Source organism: Beta vulgaris, chromosome 7 (assembly GCF_026745355.1).
Source record: "Beta vulgaris subsp. vulgaris cultivar EL10 chromosome 7, EL10.2, whole genome shotgun sequence".
NCBI lineage: Eukaryota > Viridiplantae > Streptophyta > Magnoliopsida > Caryophyllales > Amaranthaceae > Beta > Beta vulgaris.
The window spans coordinates 543,251-561,358 of record NC_079208.1 but is presented as its reverse complement, the minus strand read 5'-3'; the positions used below and the strand labels follow the sequence as shown (position 1 = coordinate 561,358).

General features: G+C 34.3%; 1 protein-coding gene across 1 annotated transcript; it reads right to left on the bottom strand.

Moving 5' to 3' along the window:
* Nucleotides 1–4,964: 4,964 nt before the first annotated feature.
* On the bottom strand, nt 4,965–6,434 carry LOC104898407 (putative UPF0481 protein At3g02645). The gene has a single exon (XM_010685493.3). The coding sequence runs from the start codon at nt 6,408–6,410 to the stop codon at nt 4,965–4,967; it is 1,446 nt and encodes a 481-aa protein (XP_010683795.2). The 5' UTR covers nt 6,411–6,434.
* Between the last annotated feature and the right edge of the window lie 11,674 nt (nt 6,435–18,108).

Below are 18,108 nucleotides of genomic sequence, written 5' to 3'. Positions count from 1 at the left end.
CTTCTGTCAACGCCATGTACTCTGCTTCATTAGTAGACAAAGTAATTGTAGCCTGCAAAGTTGCCTTCCAACTAACAACAGAACCACCAAGAGTAAATACATAACCAGACATGGACCTCCTACCGTTAACATCTCCAGCATAATCAAAATCAGAATAACCAGTGACTAAACACTAACCTTTATCTTTATGTTTCTTAGTTTGTTTATTGCAGATATTTCTTCGCTCATTGTGTTTACTTTGTCTGGTCATTAGGTTGAGTGGTTGTTCATCAGATATTTCCATTTATGTTCATCTTTTTTTCTTGTTGTTCATTGCTGATTCATATGTTCATTGAGTCTCATGTGTTGCTCTTTTATTCTACTTTCATCTTCATGTTGCTTAGTTTGTTCAATTGAGGATGTTGTTTTGTTCATTGCATTTATAATCCGAAACGACACCGTGTGCAATGGCGTGCACCATTTAAATGGTAGACTCATGTCTACCATCTAATTGGCGATATTTGGAGGCAGTAGGCTAGACTTTTTTTTGACAAGAAAATGAACCCTAACTAATCTGGTTTTAAGATTTTCAGACGATTGAATGTTAGAATATAATGTGGTTGGATTAAATAGGTGTAGGTTGTAGACTAGAGTTTCTTTTTGACGAAAAAATGAACCCAAACTTATCCGGTTTTAAGGCGAAAATCAAATAAGGTAACTAGTAGCTGATCCAGTTTTCACCTTACTCGATCAATTAATGCTTAACTGATTCGGTTTTAATTTCGTCAATAGCTCCAACCCCGACTGATTCCACTAGTATAGAATTGTCAATTTACGCCGGACCTGGGACCACTATTTGCGTCGGACGCCGATCAGATGGCAAAGGTCCCAACTGATTAATCCGATCCATTTTCAAATTAGATAACCAAAATTTAACCGAGTCAGTTGGACTTTTTTCCACTAGTGAACAAATTAGAAAGTTGTAGGGGGGAGATTTCTTTCAATGTCAAATAGAAGTATTAAAATTAAACATGAAATTAACGTTTAAACCTCATTAATGCTACACTTGGTAAAGTAGGAAAATTGAGACCTAGCAATGAGAAGAAAAAAAAGTTGAATTTACCATTGAAAATTCTCAAGATTAGGAGCCTACCAATGGTAATTTCCCTAAAAATTTTACCAATTAGAACTATTCATGGTTCATCAATCGTGGAAATCGATCTATCAAGCTACGGCAACTAATAGATACTCTTAGTTCACCCACTTTGACTTATAACACTATTCATCTTTATTACTTTGACCAACATTGGTGCTTTAATCATATATAATATTAAAGCAAGAAAACTTCAGCCTATGTGGCAAGACATGAAGCTTCCTCTGCTCTCCTTCACCCTCAACTTTCCAGCTTTTTCTTTGCTTATGCCACGTGGCACAAATGTTTTTTAATCACCCTTCATCCTTCACCGAGTGCATTGTGCAACAAATAGGGTAATAAAATCAATTACAATAACTAAGGACATTAATCAAGCTTCTATCAATTAAGGAAACAAATCAAATCTTATTATAACCGATTATTATAATTCAACCAATATTAAAAAAAAAAAATAACGCTTCCCTTCAAAAATCCATTATGCTATATATAACTATATGAGGAGTATGTTGAAGAAATATTAAATGCACATCAGCACATAGAGTTAAGAAGATGAAAGTTTCGAAAGAGTTTCATTCTTTAATTGTCAATAAAATGAGAAGGGGTTTATATAGTTATGTTGTACAGAAAATTCCAAATCATTTTTCATAACCAACTTGCCATGCCTCACAAGTTACGGCTCATAAAAATTGAAACCACTGGTACACAAATACAAAAGCTAAACTTGCTGATAACATAGTATGATAAATGCTTTCTATCATCTAATATAAAGCCTTTGACTTAGCTATTTTTGCATGTATGTTGTATAGAGTGTACAAGATAACAACAAGACTCATGATATAACTTACGTTCGCTTGATAATTCATTTTGTACTAACTTAGGGCCTGTTCTCTTCGGTATAAAACAACTGAACTGAACTAAACTGAACTAAGCTGAACTGAACTGAACTAAACTGAATTGAATTGAATTAAATTGAATGTAATAAATATATAAATAATATTTAACCAATAATAACATGAATATTAAATAATTATTATAATGATAACTAATAATAATGAATATTAATAGTATTTTGGATATTTTTAAATGATAGTTATAAATAAATAATATTAATAATCATAAATTATTATTATTAATAATGATTAATGATAATTAATAATAATTATTTTATATTATTTGTATTAATATATTAATACTTGATGATATGATTATATAATAACAATAATATATAAGAAGTAAATTAATATTACTATTTTAATAATTAGATTTAATAATATAATAATATATTTAGTAATAAAATTACTGATTGGGTCGGACCGCGCAAAATTGCATCATAAATTATTTTGACACGATTTGATTAGTTTATGGGCTAAAAAACGTGGGTTCATTTGTGCTTTTGACCTAAACCATGTTCCTTCTAATAATAATAGTAATAATAATGAATAAATCTATAGTAAACAAAATAATAGAAATAATAATAACAATAATAATAATAATAATGATAATAATAATAATTAGATTTTCCTATGAAACTTTTATTTTTGACAGACAATGACAATGTTGAACATTAGCATACAACAGTTATAAAATTATCAAGGTATATAAAATAAACAATATATTTGATACTTTCTAATAGATATAAGTAATGATAAATAAAATATAAGATTTGAAATTATTAATTGAGGGGGGATAAATGAATACCAAAAAAAAAATCACATAGTGCAAGATAACCACAAAAATTAAAAGTCATAAGTTGCTTTAAGTAGAAGGATCATTCCAACCATGAAAGTCTAAATAGTATTCTGAGACAAAAGAGAATAAAATGTATTTGGATTACTCTAGAACAAAGAGGGTATTAAAGATTAAATTACATTAATTTTCAACGTAACATACAATGATACAAGACTATAAAACAAGTATATATAACGAAAATAATATAATTAGACTTTTGTGACAGGTCATTGAAGATTCTCATTTATGTGTAATTATTCCCTTAAACTGTAAAATCTGCCAATTTATTTTTTTGAATAGATAACGCCTGTCAAAGTTCCCCGTGACATGGTGGTTCGGTGGGTGGTGAAAAGTGGGTTGCCAGGTGCGGTATAGTGATGGTGTAAGACAACAAGAAATTGGGGGTGAGTGGAACTGCATAAAGCGGGAGCGAAAGTAGTTGTATGATTGAGTGTAATAGGAGTGCAAATTGTGTTTTTATCACAGCTTCCGAGTGAAGCTACAGGCAGAGCGGCAAATTTTTCAGTCAATATGTTTTATTCTAAAATGATGGTTTGTAATACGTCCTACCATAATATTAACTAAATTAGTCACTGAACGCACGAGTCATAAATCAGTTTTGAACATTTTTTATTACATGACATGACTATAAAAACTTTGAATCGTGAGCTAATATCACACTACGTTTTCAAAAGAAATGTCTTAAAATCTTAAAATTATGTAAAAAAAAAATCTCGTGTATTTTGAACGGGTCCAACAACTTTAAATGACAAAAATATTTCAATCACCATAATCGATGTGATCATGAGTTATGGATTTCAAATTTTAGAATGCAACTCCCGGGTTATAAGTCATAAGTCATTAGTCATAATCGTGCAACTCACGGGTTGTAAGCCATTTTCACCCTAATCAATGTGATCAATACTAATTATTACAAATAAGTGATATGTCATAATTTAACTCACGGGTTGTAAGCCAATTTCAAATTATTATTAACTTACCCTAAGCAAGGTACATGTTTCTATTTCATAAAACTATATACTAAAATATTTCCCTAAATCTTTAGTAAAATTTTATTCATACATTATATATTGTACGATACAATAAGGATATAGCACAGTTATATTACATTTGTGAGCACTAATTTTTTCTCTAATATTACATCATTGGTAAATTAAAGAAAATGATAAACAACATTAGGATAATATATTCTAGATGATTTATATTGTACAATATAATTAACAAGTATATAGCATGGGTAACATAAATCATAATGGTGCAACGCATGAGTTGTAAGCCAGTTTATAATTATTTTGAATACAAAATCATAAAATTTTAATTCAGCAGCTAATACCTCAATTATACATTTTATATTCTTTCAACTTTATATGCATGTATTCTAATAATTATACATTTAATAGATTTGGAACAGAAAAAACTACTTAATAAATTAAAGGATTCCCGTGCATTATGCACGGGTCCAAAAACTAGTTATATGTAAAGAAAAATACAATCATGTGATGAGATATCATCTTATTCTTTTCAATATGTGGTTTCGAAATATCAAATTTTTATAATTTTTTCAAATATATACTTAAAGATATTATTACTCAAAGTTTTACATCTATAAATGTGAAAAGTCAAAACAGATAAGCTAATAAAAGACGGGGGAGTACATTATATAGTTAACTACTACACTTCCGTTAAGAAGAGCTATATGATATACAAACCGAAGCAAATTGAATACACACATGCACGAATGCATACATACATATACATATATATGCACACTCAGCCGCACACGCTCGCTCATACACACATATAAATTTCTAAATCTCTCAAATAGAAAGTAAGTATCAATGAAGATCTTTCACGCAAAAATTACGCATTACCATATATGATTTTAGATACTAATTATCCCTCACTTCACACATTCTTTTTTGGTACTAGACAGCCACTACGGCGGATGATGAAAATCGATCTCAGAATCTCCTAAAATCGGGAGGAAAACTCGAACCAACTGAGCTATCCCTCACTAGTATGCAATTGATTACATTGCTGCCGAAGTGGATCACATGCATTTATGATAGATATAGGATTGCAACTAGATACTTGTGACAGCTTGAATAATGGATGCGGCCGTTTGTATGATAACTCCAGTGATGAAATATACAATCGCCCATGGCTGGTTGAAATAATCTTGTTGAAGGGCGGCTTTTAACTGACGTATATTATACTTCTTCCGAAATTCATTCATCTGCTTACAAGTACTAGAATAAGATGAATAATCAGCCAAAATGTGCTTTGTAATAGAATTAAATAGATCTGTTGCGACTTCATCTGATTCTAACCAATTCTGAATGATCCCACTCTTCACAAGTACAGCAACATCTTCTTTGGAGTTGATCAAGTCATCCATAAAGCACATATAATCACTAACAGATATATTTTGGCTGTAATTAGCCGTATGATTATATAACTCATATGCCATGATATTCCTGAAAAATGTTTCAGTGTGATGCCATAATATTAATACTGGCATCTTTAGCACCCCTTTTTTACTATCAAAATTTATCTGAAGCAATGGAGTTTCACCCTCCATTGTTTCAAACACGATCCCTGATTTCGCGAGTCTACTAGCACTAGGAACACGAAGTTCATGTGTTTTCATGTTGCATAGACATGGGAATTCTTTGATCTTTTCATGTTGATGATCAATACTAATAATAACGCTTCGATTTCGAACTGATTGTTCCTCTGGTGTGAAAGTTCCTTCCTCTGCTTCCTTAGCAGGGCCGCAACAACTCTTTAGGAAACTAACAAAATGCGCGGTTGTCTCAGGCTCTAATTCGATTCTTTGTGCAATATCATCTTCATTTAGGATATGTGAAATGTTAGGAATCGAAGTTCTTAATGTGCAATACACTATTGCCTTGAAGTTTGGCTTGTTCGCTTTACACGAAAATGTGAAGTTGAACAATGTTTCTAGCACAAAATAAGGAAGTTGATTCTCTAACAATGTGAGGTCTCTTCTAACTTCAAATGCTGTTCTAGTACTCTTAAGTATGAAGTCATATTTCGGGTTCATTTCTTTGTAGGTGTTATTGATGAACTTATACATTTCATCAAATTTTATCATGGCTTCATCTTCGAATTTGGCTAACTTTCTTATTTTTCTGCATAGAAATTCGACTACGAAGCACCCATCAATGAGCAACATTTTAACAAAATCATCTTTGTTAAGTTCTATTGTTTCAGCATAGTTTGCGCGCGCCTTCGATTCGAGTTTCTCTACCTCCTTGAAATATTCATCAATCTCCTCCTCCTTTACTTCCCCTGCATTGTTGTTTGATGCTCTACTACGACGACGAAGAATTAAAGCCTTCATGTACACCAACTTTTGCTCCTCCATAACCTTATACTTGTGACTTTTGTGGTGATAAGGGCCAACTGAGACATGCCAAGGTGTGTATGCATTTTCATTGAGTTTTCGGAGATGTTCGGGAACTTTGTAGATTGATGGTCGCTTATGACACACTCTTTCACACATGCTATGAATCTCAGCTACCACACTTGTTTTCCCTCCTGCTTATATTTGTTTTTAGTAAAGAAAATGACATTTGAAGTTCTAAGGGTTGAGTATGAAAAATTAAAAGTTAAACATTAAGGGCATGTTCGGTATCACTTTCAGTTTCCAGTTTTTGGTTTTTATGATATTAGAATCATATAATATAAGTAGTATTATAAACTTAAACTTGACAACTAAAAACTGAAAACTACGAACTTTTTCTGGTTCTCATATTATGGTTTTTGGTTTTCAAAAAAACTGAAAACTGAAAATAATAATGAACGAGTCCTAAATAATAACAAAACTATTCATATAAGTTGATTAATTAATAGGAATTTCTCTATTTTACTTCAGTTAATTACTTAAACATAATATGTGATTTCCTCTTAGTAATAGTTTTTTTTTCATATAGTCGTTAATTGTACCCTAAACAGGTTATGTAAAAGAAATTCCACATGCACTCATCTAGAAACTATGTAAGGTTCTAAATTTACAAAAGATAGTTTTACACTTCGTAGTAGGTATATATAAAGAAGATTGATACATTTTATTCAGTGGGTAGATTGCTTATTAGACATCAGGGTAGAGATAAACAATATTTTGCTGTGTTGTATTCCACTTGACGTTAAATATTAATGTCTATTTCTATTGAATAATTTATCCGCTTTATCGACAATGATTCTTTTCTATATATAAAATTCCATAAAAGTGAATTACAGTACAATTAAATGTAGCCTACATCTACAATAATCTAATGACGAAGGCAGCAGTAAGAAGTTGGAAAGGAACCTACCTGAACAATTATGTTGCCTTGTGTGGCAATGGGAGCAACACTTTCCTTGTGCTCTATCCATCGGGAATCATCCACCACCAACGCCTATTTCCTGCATCGAATAACCAACATATTACTCATCGAAAACAAATCAACCCTAAAAATTACCCAAACATTCTAAACAACTTAAAGAAAACGAGAATATAGATTGACAACCTAAAGATTTTTCTTCCTTCAAATTTCTAGGAAGTATGAATTATATCACGTCGATTAAGAAAAGTGATGTTTGCTAATTTTACTAGTGTTTTATTATGTGGAGTTACAAATGTTGCACATGCGCGCATATTAAATTGATTTTTATTACAAAATTTATGAATCATCACTGTTGTAACTAACTCTATAGTTGAACGGAAATAACCTATATTGTGCTACTCACCAAAGGTTTGAACAAATAATCCGCGAGAAAAGAAGATTAGTATAAAAGTTGTTAACAATTTTTCTCCCTTATTCTCTAAGGTCAATCTCTATTGTGTTTCTTTCTTTCAACAAAATTTCAGTTTAGCTTTACGATATTAGTTAACTAATGAGTTGGATTAGTTTATAATCCTTGAAATAATATACTTTGATGAGATTTTCTATAAATTTTGTCATACACACGGGTGTATCCTGAGCACGGTACAGTCAATGTAAGTTTTTTGCTCATAGTTCATTTGAAACCATCCAAATGAGCAAAATGTACTAAAATGGAGAATTACAGCTGAGCAAATGAATAAAAATTAGTTTTGATATACCATGCATATTATACACTCGGAAGTATGATGAATGAACTCGAGAGTATGATACAATATGAAGTCACCGTAAAACTATCCCATCTTCTTTCTTATTCTTTCTTTGACTCTTTGGTCAAATTTTGAAAATTTTGACTATCAATATCTTATAAAATAAATTTATTTATATTATAAATTTATATTAAGTTGACAGATTTATACGTCTACAAATGTACTTTTGTATGAAGGTAATTCTTTTTACAATTTACACAAAATCACTTACACGCGATATACGCACGCAATGTGTGCAAAAGATACTAGTATATATAAGTCAATGTTTAGCAATTGAGTCCATTGACCAGTATAGTAATAAAGATTATAATTTATACAAATATATTAAAAGGCATGTGTGACAATGTATACATGCCACGTGTCACCTCTGTTACTCCACTAGAATTGTCCAATGTGTACATAAGTCATGTCGATTAACAAAAGTAAAATTAGCTTCCAACAAGATTTGAACCTGTGACCTCTTGCTATTATAACATGACACAATTACCATCTTAACCAACTTTTAATCATGCTTTAAGTATCCACAATAAAAATTTAAATTACTATTTAGGAAAAGATATAATATAATAAGAAGCCACCAGAGAATTAACCTTCTTGGTAAAAATAAACTCGTAGGCCATCGCTTTGCATTATGAAAAACGAAAACCTGATCACTTACAGAACTACAGAAGTGGAAGTAAGGATGTGCAAATGAATAAAAATTAAAAAAATTCTAAAAATCTATTTAGCATGGAAACTCTCATGAAAAATATATTTCTCATTTCTGAAACACAAGAGGACAAAATTTCTTTGAAAGACCAGCGACTTTCCTGCCTCAATCATCTTCAGTCACAAAATGATATATTTCCAACTAAAAATCTCTTAGCTAACTCTATAGTCTATGCCCTATTATATAGATCTTTTGTCGGTAATAAACAAAACTATAACATGTTTCTATGCGACAATAGTTATTTAATCCTAAATTTTGGATTTCACGAGAAACGAACAAATCGGGTGTTCAAAAACTTTTTCGAGGCAACACAAATGTGCCAAACACCCACACAATGTTACACAAGTCACATCAGCTTTCCCAGGAATGTTTCGGGAGAAAATATGACCAGGCCTCAAAGAGTCCAAAAATGTCCCGAAAAAAGCCAAAATTGAAGGTTATAATACACGCTTTTGTACTTTCCCGTGGCCCGAGATCCGGACGGGACGGGGTGCCTTCTATGGACATGGGATGTCATTGGAAAAGAGTCAAATTGCTTGGAATGAATATATGGATGCATTTACGTTCATTTTGAAGCAATTTTGGGTTTCACTAGAAATGAACAAATGCGGTGTTCAAAGGCTTTTTCGAGGCAATGCAAATGGTGCGAAATACCCGCACAACGTTACAAGTCACGTCGGATTTCCTAGGAACGTTTCAAGAAAATATGAACATGCCCGGAGAATTCCAAAAATGTCCCAAAAACAGTTAATATTGAAGGTTATAATACACGCTTTCGGACTTTCCCGGGGCCAGAGCTCCAAACGCCACGAGATGCCTCCTAAGGATCTAGGAGGTCATTGGAAAGAGTCATGTGGCTTGGAACAAATATGTGGATGCCTTTATGTTCATTTCGAGACAATTTTGGATTTCACGAGAAATGAACAAATGTGGTGTTTAGAGGCTTTTCGATGCAACACAAATGGTGTCAAGCACCCATGCAGCGTTACAACTCACGTCAGCTTTCCCAGGAACTTTTCAAGAGAAAATATGGCCATGCCTGAAGAAGTCCAAACATGTCCCAAAAACAGCCAAAATTGAAGGTTATAATACACGCTTTCAGACTTTTCCCAGGCCCGAGCTACGGACGCCATGGGCTGCCTCCTAGGGACATGGGAAGTCATTGGAAATGAGTCATGTGGCTTGGAATGAATATGTGGGATGCCTTTACGTTCATTTTGAGGCAATTTTGGGTTTCACGAGAAATGAACAAATGGGGTGTTCAAAGGCTTTTCGAGGCAATGCAAATTGTGCCAAGCAATCGCGAAACGTTACAAGTCACGTCGGCGCTCCTAGAATTGTTTCGGGAGAAAATATGACCAGGTCCAGAGAAGTCAAAAAAATGTCTCAAAAACATCCAAAAATAAAGGTTATAATACACGCTTTCGGACTTTCCCGGGGACCGATCTCCGAATGGTACGGGATGACTTCTAGGGGAATGAGAGGTCATTAGAAAGGAATCATGTGGCTTGAAACGAATATGTTGATCCCTTTACGTTCATTTTGAGGCAGTACAGTTTTAGGTTTCACGGGAAATGAACAAATGGGGTGTTTAAAGGCTTTTCGAGGCAACACAAATGGTGCCAAGCACCCGCGCAACGTTACAAGTCATGTCGGCCTTCCTAAGTACGTTTCGGAGGAAAATATGACCAGGCTCGGAGAAATCCAAAAATGTCCCAAAAACAGCCAAAATTGAAGGTTATAACACACACTTTCGGAGTTTCCCAGGGCCCGAGCTACGGACGCCACGGTATGCCTCCTAGGGACATGGGAGGTAATTAGAAAGGAGTTATGTGGCTTGGAGCAAATATGTTGATGCATTTACGTTCATTTCGAGGCAAACTTGGGTTTCACGAGAAATGAACAAATGGGGTGTTCAGAGGCTTTTCGAGGCAACGCAAATTGTACGAAGCACCCACGCAATATTACTAGTCACGTCGGCACTCCGAGTAATGTTTTGGGAGAACATATGACCAAGTCCAGAGAAATCCAAAAATGTTCCAAAAACAGCCAAAATCGAAGGTTATAATACACGCTTTCGAATTTTCTTGACGCTCGAGCTCCAAAAGCCATGGGATGCCTCCTACGGGCATGGGAGTTTATGGAAAGGAGTCATGTGGCTTGGAACAAATATGTGGATGCTTTTATGTTCATTTCGATGCAGTTTTTAATTTCACGAGAAATGAACAAATGGGGTGTTTATAGGTTTTTCAAGGCAACGCAAATGGTGCCAAGCACCCACACAATGTTACAAGTCACGTTAGCCTTCCTAGGAACATTTTGGGAGAAAATATGACCAGTCCCGGAGAAGTAAAAAAAATGCCCCAAAAACAGCCAAAATGAAGGTTATAATACACGCTTTCGGACTTTCTTAGGGCCCGAGTTTCAAACACCGCGGGATGCCTCCTAGGGCCACAGGAGGTCATGGGAAATGAGTCATGTGGCTTGGAACGAATATATGGATGTCTTTACATTCATTTCGAGGCAATTTTATGTTTCACGAGAAATGAACAAATGGGGTGTTTAGTGGCTTTTTGAGGCAACACAAATGGTGTGCCAAGCACCCGCGCAACGTTACAAGTTATGTCCGCCTTCCTGAGAACGTTTTGCGAGAAAATATGACCAGGCTCGGAGAAGTCCAAAAATGTTCAAGAAACAGCCAAAATTGAAGGTTATAATACACGCTTTCGGACTTTTCCGAGGCCCAAGCTCTGAACGCCACGGGATAATGCCTCCTAGGGACATAGGAGTTCATTGGGAAGGAGTCATGTGGCTTGGAACGAATATATAGATGCCTTTACGTTCATTTCGAAACAATTTTGGGTTTCACGAGAAATGAACAAATGGGGTGTTCAGATGTTTTTCGAGGTAACACAAATGGTGCCAAGCACCCGTGCAACATCACAAGTCATGTTGACTTTCCTAGGAATTTTTAGAGAGAAAATATGACCAGGTTTGGAAAAGTAAAAAATGTCCCAAAAACGGCCAAAATTGAAGGTTATAATACACGCTTCGGATTTTATTGGGGCCCGAGCTCCGAATGCCACATGATGCCTCCTAGGGACATGGGAGGTCTTTGGAAATGAGTCATGTGGCTTGGAACGAATATATGGATGTCTTTACGTTCATTTCGAGACAATTTTGGGTTTCACGAGAAATGAACAAATGGGGTGTTCAGATGCTTTTCGAGGCAACAAAAATGGTGCCAAGCACCCGCGCAACATCACAAGTCGCGTCGACTTTCCTAGGAATGTTTCGGGAGAAAATATGACCATGCCCGGAGAAAGTCCAAAAATGTCCAACTTTTAATCATGCTTTAAGTGTCCACATTATTATATTTGTATCTTTTAAATGTTGAATTTTCCTTAATATATTTTAGTGAAAATGAAAAAAATGCATATCAAGTTCGAAAACACAATACAAAACCCGAAGTAACGTCCGGACCCAAATACTAGTTTAAAAAACATTATAAGAACATAAACGTATCTAAGGAAGCTCCAAGCCTCCAAAGGACCGGCCAAGACTCTCTCCAGAACTAATCGACTCGAAGAGCGAATCTGTAAAATATAACCAACGAGAAGGGATGAGTGTTCTATATCCCAATACAATATTGGCATAGTTTTAATTTCTTCACTAATTAAAATGATCATTTCGTCGATAATTTTCTTTGGCTCAAGTACTTTAGAAAATTTGCATTGGCTAACGTTCACTACATATAATTTAATTCTTCTTAACTACTAAATAAAAATGTGAAGACATTCAAGTGAATCCCTATTTCTAATTATTTGGAACAAATTTTATTATTAACCCGGAATTTTCAAAAATCAAATTGGAAAAATAGGGTTTTTTTAGGGGAAGTATTTAAAGTATATACGATGTGATTTAGGTACGTACTATTTGGGTATTAAATCTTATCCTATAAGTAAGTTAAGATTGTGGTAATTTTTTCATTATCTCAATATTTACATGTCTATCTATGTACCTACATTAGGTCGTAAAAACACAAGTCACATAATCCATTAAACTCATATCTAAATATTCTTATCACGTATTCACATTAGTAATCAAGAGTTTTTATTAATGATTTGAATTTTCCTTTTAATCCACATAATTAGTTGATTTATTATACTCTATAGTATATATTAATAAGTTGATCAAACATATTCTATTCTAATCCCACACACTAATAATATAAGTTGATAAAACATATGATTAGATTCTAAACAAAAAACACTCAAAGCAAAGGTATTACGAGAATAGTTTAAAATACTACAAAATACTAAAAACCTAAAAAAGAGTAAAATGGGAATATTGAAAATTACGACAAGAGTTTCTCTTGTAAGAGATCGGCTACTTTTAAATTAATATTAGGCAATAGTAAGCCCAAAAAAAAAGACAAAAAGAGAATTAGCCTAATAGTAATTCAGATAATTTTTTCCAGTGACTAATTTAATTTATTTAATAACTAGGTCTACTTTTATATTAAAATTAGACCGTCTCTTTTAATAATTTTTGTTACTATAAATGAATTTACTTTGACTTTATCTTCCTTTTTCTTTTATATGTTAAATTAGATGTAAATCTTGAAAGTTTCAATAGATCAGGTAATATAGCATATGCTAGCATGTAAATTAGTTGTATTATTGTATACCAGGAACCATTAAGAATACAAATTATCATTGGTGAAAGATAGGGCTCTACCGGCTCTTGACGTATACGCGTAGATAAAATACAACTAAAATACGTCAATAATAAACTGACTTTTTCAATACATGATAAAGAATATATAGTACTTTAAATAGTAAGAATTCAAATATAACTATTAAATTATTGATTTCTTTTTCTTAGATATAGTCTTAAAGCAACCTGTTTCAGATCATTAGTGCTTTTACATTTTGTCATTTTCATATCTTATGGAGGAAATAAATTGACACTAATTTATAAACTGTCTTTTTCAATACTTAAATGCTGATAATGAATATATACTTTAGAACGCAAGAATTCGGAGATAACTACTGATTTCTTTTTCGATATAGTCGTAAATTAAGCAACCTGTTTCAGATCTTTAGTGCTTACATTCTCGAATATGGACATCTTGTGAAATAAATACGAAATAGTCCTATTCCAAATAGTTGTCGTTTCAGATTTTAAGGTCGGTTTTGATCACTGGTTTCTTTAATAAATAAAAATATTAATACTCTGTACGTCAACTGTTAATGTTTTGTGACTTGAAAATCGTCAGAAATTGGTTTTGCAGCCCGCCCGATCCGATTGGGCGTCCGTCGCAAACTACGACCGGGAGGACGGCGTCCGATCGGAACCAAGACGGTAGCAGTTTGGAGAAGTTTACCGCCCGATCGGGGGATGTTGCCCGACTCGATCGGGCGGCTTAGCGGCTACGCGTTTTGACTTATTTCGATTTTCTGATTTATTTTTTAGGGTTTGTATGGAGTTCCTTATGTTATAAAAGAGCTTCCTGGTGTTCATTATTTAACATACAACTTTAGAAACACTTTTAGCCTCTAGTAAATTTAGGAATCCTTGTATTATTCTCTCTGATTTTTCTCCATTATAGTGAAGAAGCTCTAATCTTCCATCTGTAGACGTAGGTCAAATTTGACTGAACTACGTAAATCATTGTGTTCTTTCTTTATTGTTTTCTCACCTTTATTATTCCATTGATTTTGTTCCGCATTAAATCAGACTACAACACCCTGTTTCCTGACATCAACAATTAACATACTTGCTTACTCTCCCATTCTTGAATGACTCGGATTGGAGTTGTTTAGTATGTGTGGTCCAGTGTATATTAGCTATAGCCAAACACCACACTTGGTAAGATTTAAAGTCAAGACCTTTAGGACCTTTAAGATCTAAGGCAAGAGTCTTGTCAAGTGATCAAATATTGCTTAGTCGACAATCGACATAAAAATAATATGAATCCAACAATATATTATTATATGATCTACTTCCTCTAAAAAAACAAAGCTAGTATATATCGGAGAAAGTTAACAAATAGAATTAATTACTCTAGATTATGTTTTCTCAAGATGAAATATAATTGATTTCTTCTGAACAGAGCTCTTGCTTGGATGAAATATAATTAACAAATTTCAGTACGTATAGTTTCTTCAACATGCATGAAGAAGAAGATTCAATTAATCATTAATAATCAATATATAGAGATGCATAACCAAGATGAACAAATAAATCAGAATACATGAACTAATAATGATTTTAATGAACGTAAATATATGTACCTGAAGTTATAAAGTCCCGCAGAGTTTTAGCTAGGCACAACTGTGAGATTTGTTTCAGTGTTTGTATATGAATATTCAGTTGTGTAGTTATTTTGTGTTGGCTTAAATAATCAACGAATGAAGGAATATAAGTACATTGTTGGTTGCTCTCATTTTGGATGGAAGATGTTGACGTATAAATAAAATAGTACGAGTCAAGGCTCAAACAACCGGCAATAATGGAGGACTTACGCTACCTAGCTGCTACCTCAAAGGAATAATAATACTCCCAAGTCCATAAGTTTTACCAAGTAAACGGTGGGAGATAAAACTTAGGTCCCGTTTGTTATCGTTTTTTGTCTTCAGTTTTCAGTTTTTTTTTAAATTAAAAACCAAAAACTGGAAGAATTTGTCTTGTAAGAGACCGCCTACTTTTAAATTAAAACTTAATTAAATGTTTTCAATACAAGAAGAATAAGAAATTAGTGACATAAATTATGTGTCTCAGTAGAGAGTATCCTAAAAAACTGAGCGAAACCCTAGCGAACAATTCTCATCGCTTCCGCCGCGTTATCCGCCCTCCCCCTGCTGGCTCGTCGACGGTCTGGGCGTCTCCGGCTCTACAAAGGTCGCCGGCGAGCCCAGCCTCCTTTCGCCCACAGTAGCCAGACGATTGGTGTCATAAAAGGTTGTTTTCCGGAGTCGCGAAGAAGGCAGCCACTCGAAGTCGCCCGCCACAACAACGAAAAACATTGGCTTCTCTTTTCTGGGTGCCGGCGACTCACCACCTTATGTTAGTAACCATGTTCTTCTGCTACAGATCTGTCAACTACGACTTTGAGGTTATCACTTAAGCTTTACTATTTTCATTGCTTCAATTCTACTAGCCGTAGTTTTCACAAACTAATTTAAGCTGATTACAGAGGAGTTGGTGCCTCTTTATCTACTAGTGGTTTTATTGTTTTAGTCTTTAGAGTTATCTCATTATCTTAGAAATCATGAACATTATGGATGAGTGAAAGGGGGAACTGTGCCTTTATCACTTTGACGAGAGCTTGATTGTTCTTCAACTAATTGGGTCCAAAGGCTTGATTTTCTTATTAATCCTTTTGGTATCTTCGAGTATGCTCGAAGTTGAAAGTTGAGGGTAATACCTTTTACAGAAACAATGACATAAAGTCAGCCATTGCACACTATATTCAAGCCATCAAGTTCTTGTTTTTTGCGGACGTTAATAATGAGGAGGAAAAGTGTGTGTTTTTAAGCCTAGCTTTATCTTTCAATCTGAATTTAGCTGCGTGTTTTATCAAGGAAAAGGATTTTCAGAAAGTGGGTGAGTTGCGAGTGAGTTAGTCTTCTTGTTTTAATGTATGACGCTACCAATGCCAAAGCTTATTTTAGGCGAGCTGTTGCAACTTTAGAACTTAGCCAACCCGACATAGCGTCAATAGATCTTATCCAAACTCTTAAATTCCACCCAAATAATGAAGAATTTCAACAAAAATTAAATGAAGTATCGTCAGTGTTAGGATTGTCTTCAAATTTTGTTGATATTACTGCTCAAATAGTCGGTGAGGATGAGTAAATCTTCACTCCTTGGGAAGGAGGAGAAAAGGAGAAACGTAGGAGAAAGGAAATCCTACCAGGGTACCACCACTATCAAAGTGAAAAAGAATCAAACCTTCTTAGAGAAGGTGACCATGAATGTCGTTGGAACATATCATGACATTAAAGTTTCTACTTCAGTCCTGGAGTCTACTTCTGGGAAAAAACGAAATCTAAAGGGTCCCAATTCCGATTTTCAAATCGGAAAGTGCAGGATACCTATTTGCATATTACCCCCTCAATGTACAGGGTGATGTCAGCGGGGAGAACCTTGCATTACCATTGTTCTTCCCAAAACCAAATGATCAGCATCCGAACTTTAAATCCATCACAAAGGATAGATTGCGGCACGACTATAGATTACCATACACCCATGGAGATGAGACACTCCCCTGTGGAAGGGTATGAGCAGTGTAAACAAACTCCAATTTTCGGTCTCGATGTTGCGGCTACAAGTATGGATTCCCAAAAGTTGTTTTGCGTCTCTTTGTTAGTACCTCCAAGCACCTCCTTTTGCTCGCCAGCAAAGTCTACTTCACGAGTCAACAATCAGTCTACCAGCAAGATGAAAATCTCCTCTCGTTTGCACTCCAAATCAGCAGACAACATAATAAAGCGTCGAAGTCCCTCTTTTTCTAATCCTTTGTTTTGCAGGGTGCGCATTGGATCCAAGAGAAATTCATCCTGCTTTACTGAGGACGTCTGCTATCCTTGTAGGAAGAAATGTTATGCCCCCTTCCCCCCTGTTTTAGTAACTAATCTTGTTCATGATGATTTTCTTATGTTTGGTTAGTATGCTCCCTAGGTTGTAATTCGGTTTTATTAATGCAAGTTTCTCTGATGTCAAAAAAAAAAAAAAAAGTAGAGAAGATCCTTGAAAACAATATTTGGTGGAAACGAGTCGCCGTGGAGATTAGCATAACACCATCACTCAAAAACACTTTGAAAACTCCACCAAAGGTATGCTGGTAATTTCACACAATCAACATTTAAGTTGATATCAATAGTTGTTGTGGTACTAAATTTTTAAATTTATACCGAATTACAATTTGATACCAAGTAGAGTTAAATTAGTATCAAGTTTTGAAAGACGTACCAAATAAACTCAAGTGGTACCAACAACCAATATATTGATATATGAAACTACCACAATATGATGCCAAATAGAGTCAATTTGGTACCAAAACTGTAAATTGGTACCCATATAGAGTAAAGTTGGGACTTGATACCAACTTACTCTCCAACGCATGAAATTATTACTGTGCCCCTAGTTTGATGGAGTCGACTCCGCCACATTATCACCAAGAGTTTCCCCGAAAACCCCGTGAAGAGATACACATTTCATGTATCACAATGATAAACTGATCATACTTGCTCCTAAAGAAGTACGTAGTAATTGACTTGTTCAATATTATTTTTGTGATTATTACTTTAAAATGTTGTATTTGAGGTGAGTAAACCAACCACAGCACACAAC

Excerpts from the sequence above, each read along its gene's own strand:
- LOC104898407 (XM_010685493.3), bottom strand. The coding sequence starts at position 6,410 with ATGTGTGAAAGAGTGTGTCATAAGCGACCATCAATCTACAAAGTTCCC.